Consider the following 23487-nt stretch of genomic DNA (forward strand, 5'->3'; position numbering starts at 1 on the left):
TGGAGAGGTGACTCCGAAATGCTGTCCTTCAAGGCACAGTGGCAAAGAAAAAGCCATACCTGCTGCTGGCCAACAAAAAGAAGATATCCATATAGAGAGGGGAACCCAGATATCTGACTACTCATTTTATAAATAAAAGTGTGACTTTATTAAACACACAAAATTGTCTAGGTGACCCCAAACTTTTGAACAGTAGTGTATGTGACCACATATGCCCCAACCCAGGCTGACCTAATTAAATTAGCGGGGTGGTCGGCCTCAACGAGTTGAAGCTCAAAGACTCTTCACACGCCAGCTGCCGCCATCCGTTTAAGTGTGTGCATGAGTTTGTGTCCTCCTGCACACTTCAACTGGGAACATCTCAGTGGGGCTTTTAAGTATGTGGACACACACAACACACATGTCAGGACCTGCAGTGCTTGATCAACACACACCTCCACTAGAGCGCCTTAATGGGACCAATCCAGACTTGTATAAATCATCCACAGGAAGAAAGAGTGGGGGGAAAGGAAAGTGAAACAACAGAAAAAAAACAGATGTGGGCAAAGTAAAGATATTGCAAGCTTTACTTCCAGGTGACTCACGGCACAAAAGAAAGTCCGTACAAGTGTGAGCGGATGTGTTAGAAAATAAACGTGGATGTCTTTCCTTTTAACATAAAAAAAGCATGTCAAAAAATGTGCTTGAAATGTGGATTTGATTCAAATGTAGGACCCAAAAATAGTTTAAACTAGGGGTTCATAAGTATATAGTTTAATAAAGATCCATAATAAGGAGAGAAGACACCAAATAATACTAGAAGAACAGGGGAGCAATAAAAAAAAAAAATCAAAATTCCATTTTCCAAATCCTCCCCTAAGCCCTTTCTTCTGATCAATTCTCCTATCGTATGAAACAGTTTATGTGTATAGCTCTTAATCACAAGGAGTCTCAAAGGGCTGCACAGACCACAGATTATTGCAAACTACCAACTGTTATTAAACCATCCCCTGATCTAAAACTTACATGAGGGCAAAGAAAAACTCAAATACCTCAACATGAGGAAAATGAAGAAACGTTGAGAAGGGACCACACATGAGGTAATCCCCCTTCCAGGATGACCAGGCTGCAACAAATGTTGCAATAACAAATAATCCACATATATTGTCAACGTGAACTATAGGTCATCCATAAGTTATAGAATAGAAGTGTGTTTCAAGCCTAGATTTAATCAGTTACACTGAAGTTGCAGATTGAATTTCAAGGGGCATAGCATTCCACAGCACTGGGGACCGAATAGAGAACGCTCTCGAAACTGCAGATTTCTTCTTGGCTCTTGGGATCACCAGTAGAAAAGCATTTTCGGACCCGAACATTGGGGGAAATTAAATCTGAAAGATATGAGGGAGCAAGTCCATGCATTATTTTGTATAATACCGACAGAACCAATGCAGGTTAGCTAAAATCGGGGTAATGTGATCAAACTTTCTTGTCTCAGTTTATCATGTTATTATTATTTTATTATCCGTTTTTAGATGTTGGATTTATAGATATATCATACTTATGAACAGAAAAGTTAATTTAATTACCTTATTATCCATTACTCACTTACGTGTGAATTATAAACAAATGCATATTCATCTATAATGATAAAACAACAAAAAATTAATCGAGTAACTAACATCTATCCACATCAGTAGGTGCCAGTAGATAATAATTATTTTTGTATACTCATTATCTGCTCATGAGGTAGTAAAATCTGTTTAAATGGTTCAGTTTAAGATTTTACTGCAAAAAAAAAGATAAATCACACTTTCGGTTTTGTTTGATGATGTTTGTTATTTTTAAATATTGCGGAGATGGATTGTTTTTTGCACGTAAAAATAGAGTATGCAATAATATCAACTTTTTAATGTAAAAGGACGCATGTATGGGAGCCGTTCAGTTTAAAAAGCCGGCTCATTTTGAACGACACATCGCTAATGCCTATTTCACTCAACGGCAAGTGGCAAAATAGCAGCCTAGTGAGGTGGCTGCTCTTTTTACATTCCACAAAAGCTTAACATTCATTAAAACATCACATTTAGAGTCGTGTAGGCGAGTAAAATTCATAAATAAAGTTCTAGACTTCCCCCTTCCAACACTTTTCCATCAACTTCAATTTTCAGTCAAACTATCTTTGGCGTGTTTGCGTTGTGCTCATCACCGCTGTTGACTTATTCTCGTCTCATCCCCCCATCAACCCCAAAGCGTGAATTTTAAAGGCTGAACTAAGGTGGCGGTGGGTGTTGATGAGATGCCAAGCACGGAGCGTCTGCAACGCAGAGCCGCTCTGAACAAAAGTTCTGAGCCGCAGATGCGGCGGCGGGAACATGAAAACATACGCACAAAAATTAAATCAGGAAGGGGAAGAATGCAAATGAGGATGATGACGGCAACCACAAAGGCAGACAGGAGTAAAAAGTTCCTCCTGACCTGAATATGGCTGCCGTGCTCCCCAGAAATAACGTCCTCCTCCATACTTTGCACAGTTAGCTTGACGCCGCTTCATCTTAATGCGATGCGCTCATCTGCTGCATTGTGTGGAACACCCCCTTCCCTTTCCCCCAAGCAAGCCCACCGCGACATGGGAGCTGAAGGGCGTGAGGTACACAATGTGTGCGTATGCGTTAGCATTCTTTGCAAATGCCAAACGGGGCTCCAACCTGCAACTGCTGCTGTGATTATGACTGGATGTGACACGGACGCTGCAGCCTTCCCAGCCGCCCCCGCTCAGAGAAATGCGCATGCCTGACCGCAAGGGCGCAGTTACCTTCAAACTCCCTGGGCGCCATATCACTCTTTTTTCACTATCTGTCCTGCTGAGCCACTAAAGTTAGGGCAGAACACTTAATCGGATGCAAATTGATTCGCAAAAGTTGCAATTTAGACATTTTAAACTCTGTATTAGCTCTCTGTTTCGCCGATGACATTGCGGCACTGGCAGGAGAAAAACTCAGATCTGGTCAATCGCCTGGGCAAAGCATTAACCCAGTGTTGAAATGAGCAAAAACATAAAATAATAAATAACTGGGTTTGTTGGTCACCACAAACATAAACATCAACCACCAAGAGCCTGAAACTGTCACCAAATTTAAATATCTTGGAGCTGTCATAGCAGAAGAGGGATCAGAACCACAAATCATAACCAGGATATCTCAAACCACAACCATTCTTGGCAGACTTAAAACCATCTGAAGGGACAAGAACATAGCAAAAAAAAAATCAAAGATCAAACTCCTGCAAGCGCTGGTTACTTATATCTTCCTAATTAACTGCAAGACATGGACCCTCACAGAAAAGCTGGGAAAAAAATCAAGGCAATGGAGATGCAATGCAACAGGAAACTTTTAGGCATCAGCTTCATAGACAAAACAATGTGCAGCACCATCAGAGGGCACTCTACAAAGAACTTTTGTCAACAGTGCACATACAAAAACTGCAGTGGTATGGTCACGTCAACAGATCATCATAACTAACCAAAATTATTCGTCAGGGCACAGTCCTGGGGGGCAGGAGGAGAGGAAGACAGAAAAAGAACTGGGCAAACAACATCAAGGAATGGACTGGTGTCAACTTAGCAACGACCAAAATAGGAAAGAAACCGTCAGCAGTGGAGAAAGATTTATAGAGTTGCATCCTCAGTGGTGCCCCTACAACCTAGGCGCTTAAGGGATCTGTTACCCGTGATTAGTGGAAATTATGAGATCAGTTGGTGTTTAAAACCAAGGGTCTAGGTTTGGTCTTGGCATTGGTGAGGACCAAATCATATTGTAATTGTATTTGTAATTTTCTTGCTGCTTTCAGGCTGATTGTTTCTTCAGCGGCCTTTTTCACTTCTAGCTTGAAGTCAGCAGTACAGGATAGACATTTTGACATATTGAAAAAATAATTAATCAATATTCTGCATACTTTTACTATCAGTTTCCTCTTGGTTTGTTGTCCCTCTATGAGCCCCGCCTCTTTCACCATAAAAGGGCTCTATTCAATCTGCAACATTTATTTTAATAAGTTATAGCTTTTCCAGTAAATATGGATCACTGACCTCTATAACTGTCAGTGGCAGTTAATGAGTTAAAATAACTATCTGCTCTTGTTATAGGTACAGTTTTTTGAATACCGGAGTACTGTTATCAGTTTCAAAGATGATTATCAAGCACCTATATAGCGCGATGAACCAGAATCTAATCGCTATTGTGATGTGACGTAGTGTGATTGTGTAATCGCAAGACACTGTATTTTTTCAAGGAATTATGATTACTTTTTTTCGAGTGATGAGCGTCTGGCCAATGGTGCCGGCGAATCAGAGGCAAGTTTTAACTGCACTAGCCAATAAAGGAGAGGCAAAGATTGCAAGCATCACTCTATGCCACACGCCCACGCATAAACCTTGTGTGAGCAGACAGCAACCCTAACAATACTCCCCAGAAGAGGGCACTGTTTACATAAGGTTAAAGCATATCAGTATGATTAAATACTCACAAAAAAAGCACAGAAAATGCTATTTTCCTTTAAAATCACAAATCGCATCAAAATCGCAATACCGGTCAGAAAAATTGCAACAAGATGGTTTTACAAAATCCTGCAGCCATAATCTGTACCCATCTACAATAGAACGGAATATGTTTTCACCCAAAGAACTGGACAACTTTAACTCCGGTACAGATTTTTTCAATCATTTGATACTACTCATCCCGACCTACCGTACGCGTACGTACTCCAGCTGTGATTGCCGTCACCTCCCGTTTTCGCCTCTGTTTCTCTTTGCACTGGGCCGCCCGCCCGACCGCCACATGGAAGCTGTTAACGCCGTTGCCGTTTCTAGCCACTAACGTTCCTGCGGGATCGGCAGCGCTGGCTGACTTCGCGTCAACCTTTCTGGCCGCTACACCGGCTCACTTTAGCCAGCAACCTTCTTGACATACGACTTTTTACACTTGGTGAAACCGCCGGTTACATAGCGAAACAAAAGCAGGTAGTTTGTCACTTGCAAAGCACAAGAGCTCAAAACCCGGTGCAAAATTTGCTGAAGCAAAGTAAAGTAGTAGCTGATTTTTCAAATGTGCGACATTTTTAACTGATCCTATAGTTAAAAATGTCAATACCGGAACGGTAAACTATAAGTGTCAGGAAACGGGCCAGGAAGCAGGAAGTGTGAACTCAAAAGCGTAGACGATCTGTCACTTTAATTTAGGAAAGAAAAGTTGTCCAAAACAAACGGACCACAGACAAAACAAAACAGGCTTAAAGGCAATCAAAATTACAAACTAGGCATTTACTCAAAACAAACAGGCATGAACAGGTTTCCTCAAAGTTAAGCAATGGTCTGGCAGTCCCAAAAGGAGCGTTTAAGTACTCCACAAGCAATCAATTCAATGTGTCTCAGCCGGTGTCAAGGGGCGGGGCCAGCTGGGTGACGACCATGACGACCGTGCTGGACATGACAATAAGTCATTGCAGGCATTTTAAACACTTTAATGGCAATACTGTCTATTGAATTGTGAATAGTCTAATGTTAGGGTTATCTAAATCCAAGTTCCACAAGAAGATATTTGGTATCCAAAGACGTAGGTTTAAAGCTGACCAAATCATAATTAAATCATGTGTTTCGCGTGAAATAAGGAAAGGCACAACCGATCTGATTGGTCATATGTGTCAGTGCTTCAGTAGGGAACGTCATTTAACTCAAAGATGCTTTGAAGTGTATCCAAAGATGTTTTCAGAGTACAATATGGGGTCAATTGACTTTTATCTCTATTTTTGTCGTATACAGTGAAAACTCTACATTTGAGATTCATTTGTTCCTGGATTGTGCTTGTATATAAGATTGCTTGTACCTCAAGCATTTTTTCCTGATACTAAATAACTCAAAACCAATGAATCCGTTCCCAGCTTCCCAAAAGCATCCAACATACCCCTAATTAGCTTAAATATCTTCCTGATCACTTAAAACACATTTGAATAGTAATTGAACATAAAAATATCGTAATAATAAAATAAAACTGTAATAAAATGGCCTTAGATGACTTTAGTTCGTAATTTGGATGTTGGGCAAGATTTTTTGCTTGAAAAATATGTCAAATGTCTGGTTTACCGAGCAGCTAGTGTGTAGATGTATCTCTGTTTTCGGGTTGACTTGACACAGAGGAACGACATCCTTTGGCTAGCCGTAGAGTTATTCCTACACTGCCTACTACTGGCCAAACTTAAATATACACATGCAAACCGTAATCGTGGGTTGCACAAAATGAAAAGAAACAGGGTTACACATGCAAAACGAAACGTGCAAGCGCTTTGATTTTTGTCCCTTGACTAGATGATAATGTTCATGTAGAGGCTCAACCTCCAACAGAAACACTCGGAGAGATCTGGGCCAAGCGTCACCATCAACTCTCATTAGTTTCCACGAATCGCTCGTTGCTACTCCCAATGTTGGTCCATTCCACTCGAAGAGCACTTGTGCTCTTTTTTTTTCTCCAGGGTACATGCTTCTTTAATGAAGACACTAATAACCATTATGGATATTTAAAGCCGCCTGTTCGACTAATGGACAACGGGCTGTCCATCCAGAATAAAAGGGAATTATCGTCATGCATTATTCAAATAGAGAAAAGTTTCATTGTCTGGAATGTTTGTGCACATACTGTTCGCCCAGTGAAGGGGACTTAGATATTCCGTTGCTCCATTAATCACCCATGCGCTGTTCTACCCTTTATTTTTGTTGTTTAATTTTATGTACCTTATTTCGGCACTTTCAAGTGAAAACACTTTGTTTCGTTTGTTTAATACATACAGTAAATAGTCCATTGATCGTTTAATGTCACGGTTGCCATGGCGCCAAATTGGCCCCGCCTGTATGTCACGGTTGCCATGGCGCCCAATTGGCCCCGCCCGTGTGGCGCCAGCTGCAGCTTGTTGACAGATTTGCTTCCTGTCAGTATTTAAACTCTGTCCTGTCAGTCCCCTTTTGTCAGTCCGTCTGCGAACCTCAGTTTCACGCTTGGCAAGCTTTTCGACCCTGACTCACTCCTGTTTTGGCCCCCGTCTCTTTTTCCCGCTCCCGACACCGCGCTTGCTCGCCAAGGAAATACCATTACGTGCCTCACTCAGGTTTTTTAGACGTTTAGCCCAGTACTACGTTACATACTATTGGTATGAATAAAATTCAGAAATTGTAAAGTGATAAATAATGTTAAGACTGAACCAAATATAACAATCCTGTCATGATTACTGATGTGTATCAGCTGTGCCCGCTCTTTTGGCGCCAACTGCCTCGGACTCTGATTGGCTCCCTATTTAAACTAACTCCTTTTGGTCACCTGTTGTCAGTCCGTCTGCGAACCTCAGTTTACTCCAGGCAAGCTTTTTCGACCCTGACTCACTCCTGTTTTAGCTTCCGTCTGTTCCCCGGCTTCGACCCGTTTCTTGATCTTGACCACGTCTGCTCCCCTCTCCTGGCTTTCGACTCGTTGCTGATCCCGACCACGTTTTTTGTTCTCCTGTCCCGGCTACTGACCCGTTTTTTCCGTTCCCAACACCGCCATCGCTCGCCACGGAAGTGCCACTTCCGCGTTCAGAGGGACCTGCTTCCCGCAACCAGCGATCACCGGATCGTGGGTGCAATCCTTTCCTTTCTTATCAATAAAACTGAGAGAAACATAACGCAAGTGGGGCCTGTCTCCGTTCTGGACCTGACAAATCCCATATATTTGTAATTTTATATATCTATAATGCCAGGTTAGACTGTCCCTCAACTGCTTTACCTTAGAAGTAGATTTCCGACCAAGTCAGAAACTATCCCTCGTTTATATAGAGTATACTTTATAGACCCCTGTATAATATTTACAAGAAACGGACCGGATTTTCGGCACAAAATCTTTGTGAAAGAGTTACAAGCTATTACATTTCATCATAACCTGGCACTTTACCTAAAGCAGAATGAAGTTGCTTGTTTTTTTTTCCCATTTAAGATCTGTCAGCAGTTTTACATCATCTGCTGCACTTTGTTGGCCAACAGGAGTTGTTTTAAAGAAGTAGTTAAAGCCTTTTTTCTGTTTTATGACAATATAATAAAATACTGCAGCTGTAACTAGTAATATGCCGGTCAGTCATCAATCATGTTTTTTTCCAGCTAGTCATATATATATATAATAATAATAATAATAATAATAATTTCCTTGTATTGTCATTCTGTGTAACAATGTACACAGAACGAAATGTCGATTACACCTGACCCGTTGTATATATATATATATATATATATTATATGCACGGTTGGGTAGGGTTACTTTAACTTGATTACTTTCAATTACTTTTGGATTACTCCAATACCAAATATGCTAATAAAAGATTAAAACTAAATATGAATAAAATGACTCAATTTTGTGCAGGCTAGGGGAGTAACGGAATACATGGAACGGCAAAAATGATGTTGGCAAGCTGTTTGGATTTATTTTCATTTTGTTTCTGTTGGATTTGATGTTAGTTTTGCCGAAGATCAAAGAGATCAAAGCCAGGAGAAAAAGCTTACCACGTATTGTGAGTCATAATTTTATTTATATTTAGTTTCTTTTGTCTTTTATTAGCATATTTTGTATTGGAGTAATCCAAAAGTAATTGAAAGTAATCTAGTTAAAGTAACCCTACCCAACCCTGATTATATGTATATACATTGTGTCTGTGTATAGGGTCTCAGTTATGGGTTTTTGGGTTGGTACAGTCCTAAAATTTACTGTACTGTACATACAGTATATATAGCTATAAACTCCCACCCGCGCTGGCTTACTGGAACTTCGTACATCATATGTTTTTCATGTCACGCAGTTAAGTAAAAAAAAGTGAAAGGTATCGCGACTGTTGTGTCAAAGAGGGAAGAATTGAATCCGTGTTCCTATGTATTACATATTCCTAAGCATCTGTTCCCCATTACACTTCTCTGATTGCCGCAGCAAAACATTGGAAAATGCTCGCAGCTGCTCCTTTCTGGCTGCTTTTTTCTCTGCACTCCAGCCAGCCGGTGATTCTAGCCAGCGCTCAAGCCTGGAATAATATTTCTCCTTAAAGTCGCCGTTTTTTTTCCTTTTAAACATTTCCACCCTTCATGCTTTGCGCAGACATTTCTTTATTTTTGTTATTGTTATTCGAGGATAGGAGAAACATGTCAGATCGTTCATTTAAGGATGTTTGCTTGTGTCAGCGTGAGATGGCAAATGAGCTTTCTGGGGAAGGCGTTTGCTTGGCAAATTTTTACAAAATGTATATATTTTTTAAATGTAACACACAAAATGGGCCATATCTTCGCTATTTTCTCTCATTCAAGAGAATAGTCAGCACAGAAAATAGATGGATGCATATTTATATCTATCTACCCTGGTCATATCCCTCGATAGGGGTGACCGGCAGCAAGACAAACACATAGAAAAACAAAATAAATAGAAAAAAGGGAAAAAGTAGCAAAAAACACACACAAAACTTTTTGGACCCAAATGCCCAAACACCCAAGCAAGTTAAGCACCATGTTGGTCATGCTTTCGTCCTTCCAGATGAAACGGGACAGAGTGACACAACACACTCTTCTGTTTAACAGCAGGGCCAGACAGCTTTCACTGGTTTACCCCTGCCGCATCATACGGGTGCCCTGCCCATCCCTTAGAACGCGTCCAAACATCCCACTATCCTTTCACAACACCTCTCCGTTCATTCCTATCACCAACAAGAGCTCTAGCTTCCACTATATTTAGACATCTTTCCTATAGTGCACTCTTAACACCATCCATCCACGTCAATCGCGGCCTTCCTCTTGGTCTCCTTCCATTGACTTCTGCTCTGTAGATCATTTTCAACATCCTCTTCATGTGTCCAAACCAAACGAGTACTCTCTTATCCACACGCTTGCTCAGTTCAACTACTACTCCAGTTCTGTCTCTTACAATTTCATTTCTCAATCTATCCAATCTTGTCACTGCTAACATACTCCTCAAACATTTCATCTCAAGAACAATTAATTTACTTCTCAAATCTACGTTCAGGCTCCAAGTATATGGATGTATATTTAAATCCATAATTGAAATATGGTCATTCCTTTGTTCTTGGGTAACTGAGTACTTTGCTACTCCCCACTACCCATTTTACTCCCTTAGGGAGCATTTATCACTTTGTATACATTAAAAAGGTGTCCAAAATGACACCATGAGATTAGAGCGGACAGCTTTATGTGGACATGATGCTATAAATTTAATCCTTAACAAGAAAAGGCACCGTGGTCATTTATTGTTCCCTGATAAAACCCTGCGGGCTGTGATGCGTTTAAGAACAAGGAACCTTGACAGGGAGTTTAAGGTCACGTTAAGTGTTTGTTTCTGGACCAGATTTGAACCATTACAGGGACATTGTGTACCGTTTTATTATACTTCATTGGTTTAAAAGAACATTTGAATTTGATTTGAATATTAAGCAAAAACACATGAACTATCTAATAAACGTGTATTACTTAAAATATTAGTTGTTTGAGTACTTTGGATTTATTTTACATATCATGAGCCTTGTCCGGAGGGAGAGAATGTTATTGCAATTCTTATGTTAATAACAAAGATTATCTTGAATCTTGAATCTCTTGATCTTGAATCTAACTGCCATTGACGGCTAGACTCAGTAAACCAGTTTTACTGAAAATACATTGAACATTTGCGCTTTTCTAGATCCAATTGTTGAATGGGCACAGGTTATAAGTGCTTTCAAAGTAAAAACTGGGCTTTAATGGGACTTTGTGTATTATTTAGTGCCTCTTAATGGTAAAAAACCTTCACTCATTAAAATTAATTATATTGATTTTGATAATAAGTAAAAATACACGGACTGCCGTATAAAAACCTGTTTTTGAATACTTGAAGCTCAAGAAATGTGTGCACTCAGTGCACTCAGAACACTGGGCCTTATCTTCCCTATTTTCTCTCAAGTTGTTTTTCAAATACAATAGAATACTCAATAGTTGTTTATTTTACAAAACATGAGGCTGACCTAGAGACAGCTGATATGATTGTCCCCCATCTTGCTACTACGGTTACCCTCAAAAAGCAAAAACATTGTGAAACGACGTGCAAAAATGAAGCAGAAAATGCTGCGGTTTGGTCACTTTGTTTCTTTGTAGTTTGTATTTTCCTTGTGTTATGTAGCACTCTTTTTTTGGTTTCACTACACAAAAGAGCGACATTTGGTGGTCACAAATCATAGTTTCCCTTTTAATGTCATGATTACCGATTTTAAATCACCTGTGCCCGCTCATATAGCGCCAGCCGCTGCCAACTATCTGATTGGCTTCCTGGCCCTATTTAAACCCAGTCCTGTCAATGCCCTGTTGTCAGTCCGTCTGCGAACCTCTGTTTACACAAGGCAAGCCTTTTTCGCCCCTGACTCCCGCCTGTCCCGTTTTTGCTCCTGTTTGTCTCCGGCTACGACCTGTTTTGATCTCGATCACGTCTGCTCTCCCTTCCTGCCTTACGACCTGTTTCTGACCCCGACCACGTTTTTGCTCTCCTGTCCCGGCTTTCGACTTGTTTTTCCCGTCCCTGACATCGCCATCGCACGCTTCGGAAGATTCACATCCGTATTCGGATCACAATAAAATTGCGAGAGTGACTTGCTTCCAGCGTATAGCGAGCAACGGATCGCGGGCGCTGCCCTTCCTCTCTCTATCTCAATAAACTTGTGAGACACGTTATGCGTTTGGGTCTACCCTTTGTTCTGGACGTGACATTTAAGGGGGCATTGTGTATTGTTTAGTGCCTTCCAGTCGTAAAAAACCTTGTTAAAAAGTATATTGATTTGAATAATAAGCAAAAATACATGAAGATATAAACATGTAATACTCTCAACTCAAAAGACCTTTATTTTATATTTCATGAGGCTCTTCTAAAGGGAGCTGACATGAATAACTGCCATCTTGCTGCTATGGGTTCCCTCAAAAACTCAAGTTAAAATTGAGAAGAAAGGTGTGTGGTAAGTTTCCGTAGTTTTTATTCTTTCTTGTGCACTCGTCTTCGGCGTCACTACACAATACAGCAACATCGTGTCCTGAGATATTACACAGTGTCCCTTTGAGTATCCTATTTCGTATTTCACCATCTCTGAACTTGTTTTTCTAATACAATAGAAAACTTAATACTTGAAATGTGCAACATTTCAGGTTAGAAAATAATTGGAGGCAAACTTTAGGATTTTCTTATCCTCCTTGTGGATCCACACGGGCTCATATTGCCGCTTTGGAATTTTGGAAATGTTCAAGCTGTCCATCACCATGTTATGCAGAGGAGAGGACACACAGGTTCACCTTTCCAAAATGGTGTCAAGTGGAGGGTGAGGGGGCAGCTGGATAGCAGGAGGGAAGAGAGATTCAAGGAGTAAGGGTCCTAAAGGTCGAGGCTTGGGTGAAAAAAATGATGTTTCGGCCTGGAAAAGAAAGGAAAGCCACTCTTTCTCTTAACACCCTTCCCCCAAAACTCCATCAGTGTCACCTCTGCACCCCCTTCCCACCACACCGCGTTTCAAAGTGTGGCCACATGAATAGCGCCATTGTTGACGGCCGAGGGTAGAGAGAAAAAAGGCAAGATGCGAAGTGAAAGGAAGCCGAAAATGTGGCTCGCAGAGACTTTGAAAAAGTTAGAACCCGGGAAGGCGAAACACTTATAAAAAAAGGAGATTAGCTGCTTTAATTCATTACAGGAACTTGTTGATTTAGGAACTCGTTCTGAGCTTGCGCTGACCATGTAACCTGAATTTGAATTTGAATTTCACTGCCCAAAATGAAATATATCATCATTTGAAAAACACTCCAAAATCGTTTTTCTTTGTTTTTTTTAAATAACACATGAAAATAACGTCTCCATATAGTTGGGGGGCATTGTTTGTGGTGCTATAAAAAAGTCAAAAGTAAAAAAATGTATATATTAAGCAGGGTTGGGTAGGGTTACTTTAACTGGATTACTTTCAATTACTTTTGGATTACTCCAATAACAAAAATGCTAATAAAAGAAACTAAATATGAATAAAATGATGACTCACAACACATGGTAAGCTTCCTCTCCTGGTATTGATCTCTTTGATCTCCGGCATAACTAACATAAAATGCGACGGAAACAAAATGAAAATAAATCCAAACAGCTTGCCAACATCATTTTTTGCCGTTCCATGTATTCCGTTACTCCCCAAGCCTGCACAAAGTTTAGTAATTTTATTCATATTTAGTTTCTTTTGTCTTTTATTAGCATATTTGGTATTGGAGTAATCCAAAAGTAATTGAAAGTAATCCAGTTAAAGTAACCCTACCCAACCCTGATATTAAGTATGTGTTAACAATGTAATATCCAAAGAGCCCTTATATTTTTTTCTCCACTTTGCTCATCTGCTTTTATCTTAAACAAAGTACACACTACTAAAAGGAGTAGAGTAAGGTGGGCTAGCAGTGCCACGACCAGAATGGAATCAGGACCCAATTGTGTAACCTTAACCACAAGTTTTATTGATAGAAAGAGAAAGTGCAGCGCCTGCGATCCGGTGCTCGCTGGACGCAGGAAGCTAGCCGCTCACACAATCGGATCTTGATCCGAATTTGGAAGTGGTTCTTCCGTAGCGGGAGTCAGGGATGGAAACACAGGTCGATAGCTGGGACAGGAGGGCAAAAACGTGGTCGGGATCAAAAACGGGTCGTAAGCAGGGACGGGGGAGCAGACGTGGTCGGGATCAAAAACAGGTCGTAGCCGGAGACAAACGGGGAGATCGGGAACGGACAAGCGGAAAACTGGGTGCAAAAACGGGACTGGCAGGAGTCAGGGTCAAAATGCTTGCCTTGTAACATCAGATGTTCGCTGACGGACTGATAACCGGAGAGTGAAAGGACTGGGTTTAAAAAGGGACAGGGAACCAAACAGGTAGCCCACAGCGGCTGGCGCGAAATGAGTGGGCACAGGTGATGCTAGTCAGTAACCATGACAAGCGGGGCTTTGGCATTTGGTAGTGATAGGTTTATACTCGTCGTTGCAGTTTTTGTTAGTGTAGCATGAAAAGAGTGAAAACAAGAAAAGGCCTGTTTCAAGTACCGTCTAAATGGCAAGCATAACTTCAAGTAAGATGAAAAAAAGAGTATTCATGCAGGTCTAAGAAATTCACCTACTTGCCCGTGTAACAAGGATCCCAGCAGAGACTGCAATAATAACAGAAGCCAGGAGGTGGCATCAAAGAGTTGAAAAAACAGAAATTCCTTACAGCACCTTTAAGGAATTAGGGTTGATCAAATAATGAACAACAAAAACAAAATTGTGTAAATACGTTTTTTTTTTTACATAACAGCAATAATATGTGAAAACACTCCAATAAGTTGACGTTCTACTTTACTTATTGGATTTTCATGACTAGGTCATTTTGGAGAGAGATAACAGATTAAATGATTTACTACTGCGTTTAAAGCCCATGACTATTGCTAATGCGGAGTGCCAAACATAATTAGCATGTCATTTTTATGTTTTTCTAAAGAATAATTTTAAAAAACTAGTTCGAGTAACCAAATCTTTCATGCTAGGGGTAATGCACAGCCGACTCAAGTCAAAACATCATCTGTCCGGAACCCCTTAACGCCAAATTCTAAAAATGCTTTACTTTCACAATGATTCATTCATAAGGCAACCCACAGCTTATTTTTTCCCAGTTTTTGTCGTAAAGTTGTTAAACGTTTACTGCTTCCTGGAAATTTCCAAAATGGGAGTTACCGGTTGGCCCCGCTTGTTGTTTTCCAAATGGTTGGTGACAGATGTGAATCGTGTGCTTTGTGATGGTGTATATTTAATACGCACGACACCACAACAGAGAGAATGCTTGAACAGTTTTGGCTCCCGTCGGCGTTCCTGTCAAACAGTTTGTCACGACGGTTTTGTTTCACCTGCTTATTATCAAGATAGGGCCCCAAGGATAAAATCTCAATCGCATCAGTTTGCATGGACGATAATGATTTTAATTGATTTTAATCAATAAACCCAACACACATCTGTTAAAAGGGACACTTTGTATTTTTTAGTGCCTTCCATTCGTAAAAAATATAAGAATGTTGGTGGGTGGATCCCTTAACCCTAGTGGTGTGTCCTGGGAAAGTACAGTATGGTGGCGTCCGTCCATCTCCAGGGAACTGGGGCACATCTCATCTCATTAGCTGTACCGCTTATCCTTATTAGGGTCGCGGCGGGGCTGGAGCCCATCCCAGCCATCTCCGGGCAGTGGGCAGGGGACACCCTGAACTGGTTGCCATCCAGTCGCAGGGCACACGGGGACAGACAACTCACTCGCTCAGTCACACCTAGGGACAATTTGGCCAATTCACCTGAAATGCATGTCTTTGGAATGTGGGAGTGCCCGGAGGAAAACCCACGCAAGCACGGGGAGAACATACAAACTCCGCACAGTAAGGCCAGTAGCTGGATTTGAACCCACGCAGGAGGTTTCCACGACCTCAGAACTGTGCCACACACGCGCTAACCACTGCGCCGCCGTGCTGCCCAACTTGGGCACATTTGTGTGCTTTTTTTATATTACTCCTAGGTCGAAACACATTAATTTTTTTACATAAAAAGCTCATCAAAAACATTGAGACAGGCGGGGCAAACATATGAGAAGAAAAATAGTGCAGTTTGATCACCCCTGAGTTTCAGTAGTTTGTATTTACACCGTTTTTAATATTGAAAACCTGCAGAGGATATTTCAAATTATGCCAGTTCGTTTTTTTGACTATAGTACCTCACTACTGTTCGCTGTTTTGACTACTATGCACAGTTTACATTATTGTCACTATTAGCTAATCGTGTTGAAGTTCTTTGTTTCCCACACCCTATCTATCTATCTATTGCAAATTTAGGAGATTATAAAGGGCTTTTAGAACATGTTCTCCTTACAAGTTTCAAATCTATTAATCTTCTCTCCTTATTTTGGACTTTCTTCTAAACTATATATCAGTGCACATTCTTGTGCTTTCTATTACAGCAACACATAAATGTAAAATATTACACCATATTTCTTTGAAGAGAGATTTTTGGGACTAGAATGAATTGATGAAAACGTTATTTCGAACATTAAAATAAAAACAGGACAAAAACAACGACTCAACAACAAAATAATGTTAACATAACATGTTCGAAAAAGGGTAGTAAGAATGAGTGGAGAGGTGTTGTAAAATGATAGTGGGATGTTCTAAGGGATGGGCAGGGCTGATGTGGCAGGGGTAAACCAGTGAAAGCTGTCGGGCCCTGCTGTTGAACAGAAGAGTGCGTTGTGTCACCCTGACCCGAGTGACATGGCCGCTTTCTCGTGTCCCGTTTCATCTGGAGGGACGAAAGCATGACCGACTTGGGTGCCGAGGTTCTTAACTTGTTTGGGTGTTTAGGCATTTGGGTTGGCCATGGTCCAAACATTTTTGTGTCTGTTTTTTGCTCCTTTTTCCCTTTTTGTATTTTCTTTGTTTTTGTATGTGTCGGTCACCCCTCTCAAGGGATGTGACCAGGGTAGATAGATAGATAGATTTAAAGCAGCTTTAACATTGCCGGGCCATTAGAAGATTGGATTTGTCTGCTTGGAGTGCTCAGTGATCGGGAGCTGTAGTACCCAATTTGGCTGTCGGGGGGCATTAGAGACAGAACATGAAAGCAAATCTTTATTGATTCTGTTGCTATTTGTTGGGGGTGCCTTGACATTAAACCTGGCTAGAGAAACTTGTGGAGGCCTTAAGTACAACTGTGTACATTTTTTTACAAAAATTGCTTTAACCATTTCGGATTCTATCAACTCAAAAGCACAGACACAATTTGGGATTTATAAAGAAGTTTGAATGGATTTAGGTTGATTTAGATCGATAAGTATGTAGGTAGAGAAATTGAGAGATAGAAAGATAGAGAGGTAGGTAGGTAGATAAATAGAAACACAACACAACTATATAAATTTCTACTATCCAATTAATTCGATCCTGTAATCAAACTGTACTTTTTATCGCTTTACAGGTTCCGCGACGACAAGGGCTACGTTCTTTACCCTCAGATCGGGGACCGGCTGGACCTGATCTGCCCCCCGCTGGACACGGCCCGTTCCACGCCGGAGTACGAGTTCTACAAGTTGTATTTGGTGTCAACACGTGACCAAGCGGATCGTTGCGAAGTGACGGGGCCGCCCAATATCGTGCTAACGTGCGACGAGCCCACGCGAGAACGCCGCTTCACCATCAAGTTCCAGGAGTTCTCGCCCAACCTGTGGGGCCACGAGTTCAAGACCATGCACGATTACTACATCATTGGTAAGTGCCCGAGTGTTTATTTGTGTGTGTGTTTGTGTATTTGGATGTGGGTTCCACTCCCACGCTTCAATTCTGATTGAGCTCAACTGTTTGTTTATCATACTGATTGTCGTTGAGATTGCGAAGGCTTGTTTGGCTAATGTAGGAGAACAACAACACTGACGATGTCTTTTACAACCTGTCATATTTTCTTAGGGCCAAAATAACCCAATTACTTAAAAGGTAAAATCAGGCCCAGAAAAATTCAACCCGACCCAAATCTGGCCCGCGGGTATTAAAGCCCGACACAGCCGAAGCCCGACCGATTGACTTGATTTGCAAGACTGAGCCTGAGGCAAACTTTATTTTTAGATCTTATTTTCTAATTATTAAAATTAGATGATTTAGTAAAATGTTTCACTGCACAACTGCTATTTAAGGTCAACAAAAACATAGTGCCAGAAAACAACCATAAATTATTCATTCGGAAAGAGGGAAATTATAATTTAAGGGGCTGTAGTGAACTCATAATCCCAAAAGTGAGAACCACCAGGAAAAGTATGTGTGTGTCTGTGTGTGGAGTCAAGCTTTGAAACAATTTACTTGACAAGATCAAAAGGTGTCCAACTATTAATTTGCTCAGGTTTAGATACAAAGGAACATTCCTGGTGGAATACAGCGATGAGGAGGGTGGGGTATGAGTGGTGCGGGAGATTGGGAATAGTGCGTCTATTTAACTTTGTGTCATTGTTGCTATTCTCATATCATAACTGTTATTATTAATATCATTACAATTGTTGTTATATCATTGGTGTATTTGGTGGTGAAGATGAAGGGGTAGGTAATATAAGCATTTGCTTCTTACTACGCCTTTTCAAACATATTATGTAGCGTGATTTTGTTGTTGAGTTATTGTTTTTTTCCTGTTTTTATTATAATGTTCGAAGTAAAGTTTTCATTCATTCATTCTAGTCCCAAAAATCTCTCTTTAAAGGAATATGGTATATTATTTTACATGTATGTGTTGCTGTAATAGAAAGCACAAGGATTTGCACTGATAAATATATAGTTTAGAAGAAAGCCCAAAATAAGGAGAGAAGACATTAATAGATCTTAAACCTATAAGGGGAATAGGAACATGTTCTAAAAGCCCTTTATAATCTCCTAAATCTGCAATAAAGGGTGTGGAAAACAAATAACTTCAACATGATTACCTAATATTGACAATAATGTAAACTGTGCATCGTAGTCAGGTAGTGAGGTACTATAGTTATAAGTTTTTGTTCTTTTTTTATTTTGATGTTCGAATAAAGTTTTCATTCATTCATTCATTCATTATTTATAAGGATTTGGGATGAAGAAAGGTGATTTAGAATAACAAATTAAAGCCTGTCTTTAGTGTTCCGACCATTTTTTCAACCGCATCAAGCTTTCTTATTCCACTTTCATTTTAAAAGGAACGGCTTTCCTCTTTTTTACACTTTACACCAACTGTATTGAATGGATGCACAATAAAAACATCAAAGTTCTTACCACGCTAGGAATTCAGTATGTTTACACATGAACTAGGAAGTACAAGCTGGATTTCTTCTTAGGGGTGGATGCTGGGTGACCTCTCACAGCGCCACACGGCCGAAAGAAGCACTGCAGTACTGTCCTCTACTCGGAAAATGGTGCACACGATACAAATTATAACTTACAGCAATGTCCGGATATTTTTCGACATTCTGAAAGAAACGTTCCGTATCTATCGTTTTTTGTATGTCGAATGGTCGTAAGCAGGGGAGCGTCTGTATTTGGTTTATTTCGGACAAATTGATTTTAGAGAAAAGTAGTTTACTAGGACGAAGACCTTGGAAGAAAAAAAGATTTAGGCCATTTCTTCATAAATGGAATTGTGATCAACAACACTGAGTTTACTTGATTATTTCTATTAATGGTGATTTTACTCTCAATCAAGTTTACTCGTTTTCCTTCGCTTTGTTTTTGTTTCCCCTTCCAAAATATAATAATGTATAACATGCACCTCAGAATCCCATTCAGTGCTGTCTTTTTATCTGCTATTGCCCTTTTGATTTATTTAGTAGAAGTTCAACAAAGTCAAGTTTTTTTGCCAAGCAAGTCCCAAAAGTCACTCCAGTTCGGAGCATTTCGGCGCCGTTTATTGTTATGGTCCGACTCGGTAGTCGCCACAAAAGATGAAAACGCGTTTCGTTTTAAATGCAGAGCAGATTGTCGGCGCACCCCCCGGGACCCGGTGATGAGGTCATCTGGGCGAGCTGGGCTCACCACGATTATCACGGGACGCAACATTCCGGAAGCTGGAGGGGGTGCTTTTGTTTAAGGCCGGTTTGTTTTCACGCTCAATGGAAAAACACCTCGGGATCGAGCGTGAGGTTTGATTCCCGCCTCCCACGCAGTGTGCAGGCGGGATGCATTCAGGTGTCTGATCACTTCTTCTCATGTGTGGTGAGGAAAAACAAGAGGAAACACATTTTACTCCAGTGGAATTATTTTTGCTTGATTGTTACGGAATTTTTGGAAGGCAGATTGTGGTTTTTGCTAGAATTGAATTCCTATAACAAACTTGATTGACCAGTATTAGCTCAATGCTGTACTTTTTCCTTATTATTATATATTTGAGACAGATATGAACCAGGTCACTTCACATCCTCAGTAGCTCACCATGTAAAGTGTTCTCTTGCTATTACTAAATGTATTGTGGAATTTAAGTCAAGTCCAGTCATGTTTATTTGTATAGCCCCCTATCACAAGGAGTCTCAAAGGGCTGCACAGACCTCAGATTATTGCAAACTACAGACTATTATGACACCATCCCCTGATCTAAAACCTACACGAGGGCAAGTATAAACTCAAAAACCACAGGTTGAGTCAAATCAAGTCATGTTTATTTGTATAGCCCTCAATCACAAGTAGTCTCAAAGGGCTGCACAGACCACAGATTTTTGCAAACCACAGACTATTATCACACCACCCCCTGATCTAAAACCTACATGAGGGCAAGGGAATACTCAAAAACCTCAACATGAGGAAAATAAAGAAACATTGAGAAGGGACCGCACATGAGCTCATCCCCCTTCCAGGATGACCAGGCTGCAATGGAAGATGTAATAATTAATACACATATATCGTCAACATAAAATCGAGGTCCTAGAACAGAAGTGTGTTTTAAGCCAGAGGTTGCAGATTAAATTTTAGGTGGCACAGCATTCCGCAACATCAGGGCCCGAATGGAGAACGCTCTAGACACAATTCTTATTGTTTTTATTATGAAGCGTTTATTCAACACTTCTTTAAAAGTTGATGTCCACAACTTAAACTACTCTCTACTGCCATCTCCTGGCTTAAAGTCATGATCGCAGCCTCAGTCGGCTCATTTCTTTCTTTTTGCATCTATTTTGTGGTTTGGGTTAGCTTGTGGTCTGTATTTGGATCAAGGCTTTTCTTACTTTTACCATTTGAAGTCTAAACTAACAAAAACTTCCGGGAAGGAGCATGAAATCACTGTCCGCCCCTCCTCCCGCTGTTTCTCTTTTCCTGCTACCAAAAGTGCTCCGAAAACGGGAACAGCGGTGCTAAAAGTAAGATCAAAGTGAATAGGCGCGGTGGAAAACAAATATAAAGGCTCTTTAAGCTCAACCCTGGTCATTGTTAACACTTACTTTATAAAGAAAATATTCTACTTTAAACTTTTTAAAGACACCTCAAACGATGCACCCCACCTTTACAGTGACACCCTGACCGCTACATTTTGCCCCATTGTGTAGTTCAATTTAAAACGAGTGCTACAAAGCATGAGCAAGATTACAAATTACTGCTATTTTTGCTCACACAATTCTTTTTTTTTTTTTAATGAATAACGTTTTGTTTTTTCTTTTTTACCACTTGGAGGCGCTCAATAATAAATACACAATGCCTCTTTGAAAGTTCAGTTTAACTTTATGTAATTTTTATTCTAGGTTAGGGCAATTTAACTTGTTTTCTGTGATTCTGTATTTTTATGTATTCGGTTTTAACACTTTTTAATTCATACTATGTTACCTTTTCTTCAACATTTTAACAATCTTCAGCAATGCTTTCAACATTACTATACATTTTAAAATGTCTGGTTTCAAAAACAATTAAAGACTCAAATATTTATAGGTTTTTGCTCAGATTGTGTAACTTCAAATGGGCAGTGTGTATTTTTTAACCACTAGATGTCACTGTATTGTGTGGTACAAACGAAACAAGTGTTAAAAAGAGCAAGAAAGATTGCAAACTACAGACACTCCTTTTTTGGCCAGCCTTCTGCCCAGTGTTTTTTTTCCGGGTACCCATAGCAGCAAGATGGCAGCCGATTATTTCATCTGCCTTTTAGTGAGGCTGATATGTCAAATAAATGCAATTTCTTGACCTACAGTACACGTATTTAAAAAAAAAAAAAGCATATTCATATAAGAGTTCATGGTATTTTGTTTATTATTAATTCAATATGAGTTTTTGTTTTACAAGTAGGAGTTGCTAAACACACTGTCTCTTTGAGCAGTCAAATACTGGACTATTCATTATGTTTTACCCTCCACAAACTACAATAATGCAAATAGATACAAGCTAGCTGTCCAAAAAAACAGACTCTATTGCCGACTCAGCAATCCGCCCGCTGAATTTAGCAACTATTTCTCAAACAAGCGACAAGTGAGTTTAATTTATTCTTGTAGAAGTTGACTCAATTTAAAGCCAGGGGGGAACATGGTGGAAAAAATACTTTCAAAGCTTGTTTGGTATCGGGAGAAATAAAATAAATCCCAGATGAGGGAAGGAAAACAAAAGCAGATCTTGTTTTGAATAATGTCCTTTTCTTTTTTTCCCCTCTTTAAGCCTGTGGGGACAGTGACTTGGGATATCGGATTTTGCAAAAACATATTTCGGATCTCATCGGATCGCCCTATTGTACTGGTGTGTGATTTAAAAATATTTTTCTTTCTGGCTGGATTACTCATTACACTCACTTGTGCCTGCTCTTTTGGCGTCAGCTGCTGTTGTTACCTGATTGGTTCCTCGTTCTACTTAAGCTTAGTCCTTTCACTCGCCTGTTGTCAGTCCGTCAGCGAACCTCTGTTTTCACAAGGCAAGCAATTTTGACTCTGACTCCCGTCGGTCCTGTTTTGTCACCCGTTTTCCACTCTTCGGTTCCTAATTTCCCCGTGTGTCTCCTGCTACGACCCATTTTTTGACCCCGACCCGATTTTGATCTCCGGTCCCGGCTAACGACCCGTTTTTTGACCCCGACCACGTTTTGATCTCCCGTCCCGGCTAACGACCCGTTTTTCGACCCCGACCACGTTCTGATCTCCCGTCCCGGCTAACGACCTGCTTTTTTCGTCTAACTATGCTACAATCTCTGGAAAATCCACTACCGCATTCAGAAACACGCTCCGATCCTGTGAGCGGCTTGCTTCCCGCATCTAGCGAGCACCGGAGGGGTGGTGTTGCCTTTCCTCTATAATTCAATAAACTTGTGAATAACATTACGCATCTGGGTCCTACTTCTGTTCTGGTCGTGACAGATTTGGTCTTTCCCTGAGAGGTTCAGTTGACGTTGAGGTTGCAACTAACGACCATTTTAACAGTCAACTCGTCACAGACTTTAGAATCAATTTGTCGAATAATTGGCTAACAAGTAAAATGGTTAGTATAATAAATACATATTTTATTGAATATACTGCAGATTTGTACACAAATTTAGTAAAAAGTGCCCTATCTTAAACCAATGGAACACAGTGTTGGGCCATTAGAGACAGAAATCCTAGAATTAAACCTCTATTCATTATTTAGGGACAGTTAAAAAAAATCATTAAAAAAATCTAATTTTTATTATTCCTGTAAACCAAGAACAGGCTCCTAAGCAGCAGTGAAACACTACATTAAATATACATTTTGTATATTTTGCAAAGTACATTCAGTGATCAACCACAAAGTTTGTAACAAAATAATTTACTGCTTCTCAACATTTCCACCTTTGTCGATTTTATCATTTTAACAACTGATTTTCATTCTTCGGACTACATGAATTTAGTTTCAAATCCGTGTGTCAGGCAGGGTCTAGGTAACAACGCTCAAGCTCTTTTTTATATCGAAAATATATACGTGTAGGGCAGCACGGCGGAGCA

At 40.3% G+C, this 23487-nt stretch overlaps 1 protein-coding gene across 2 annotated transcripts in view; it reads left to right on the forward strand.

Moving 5' to 3' along the window:
• efnb3b (ephrin-B3b) overlaps positions 1 to 23487 on the forward strand; it is a 127677-nt gene that overhangs the window by 44220 nt on the left and 59970 nt on the right. For both annotated transcript variants that reach the window (XM_088346874.1, XM_088346876.1), the window contains one exon: positions 17046 to 17335. In XM_088346874.1, the coding sequence (XP_088203000.1) occupies positions 17046 to 17335 (290 nt within the window). The remainder of the gene's footprint in view (positions 1 to 17045; positions 17336 to 23487) is intronic.

The sequence above is a fragment of the Urocampus carinirostris genome, chromosome 11 (genome assembly GCF_059441175.1).
Source record: "Urocampus carinirostris isolate Australia breed hairy pipefish chromosome 11, RoL_Ucar_1.0, whole genome shotgun sequence".
Lineage (NCBI taxonomy): Eukaryota > Metazoa > Chordata > Actinopteri > Syngnathiformes > Syngnathidae > Urocampus > Urocampus carinirostris.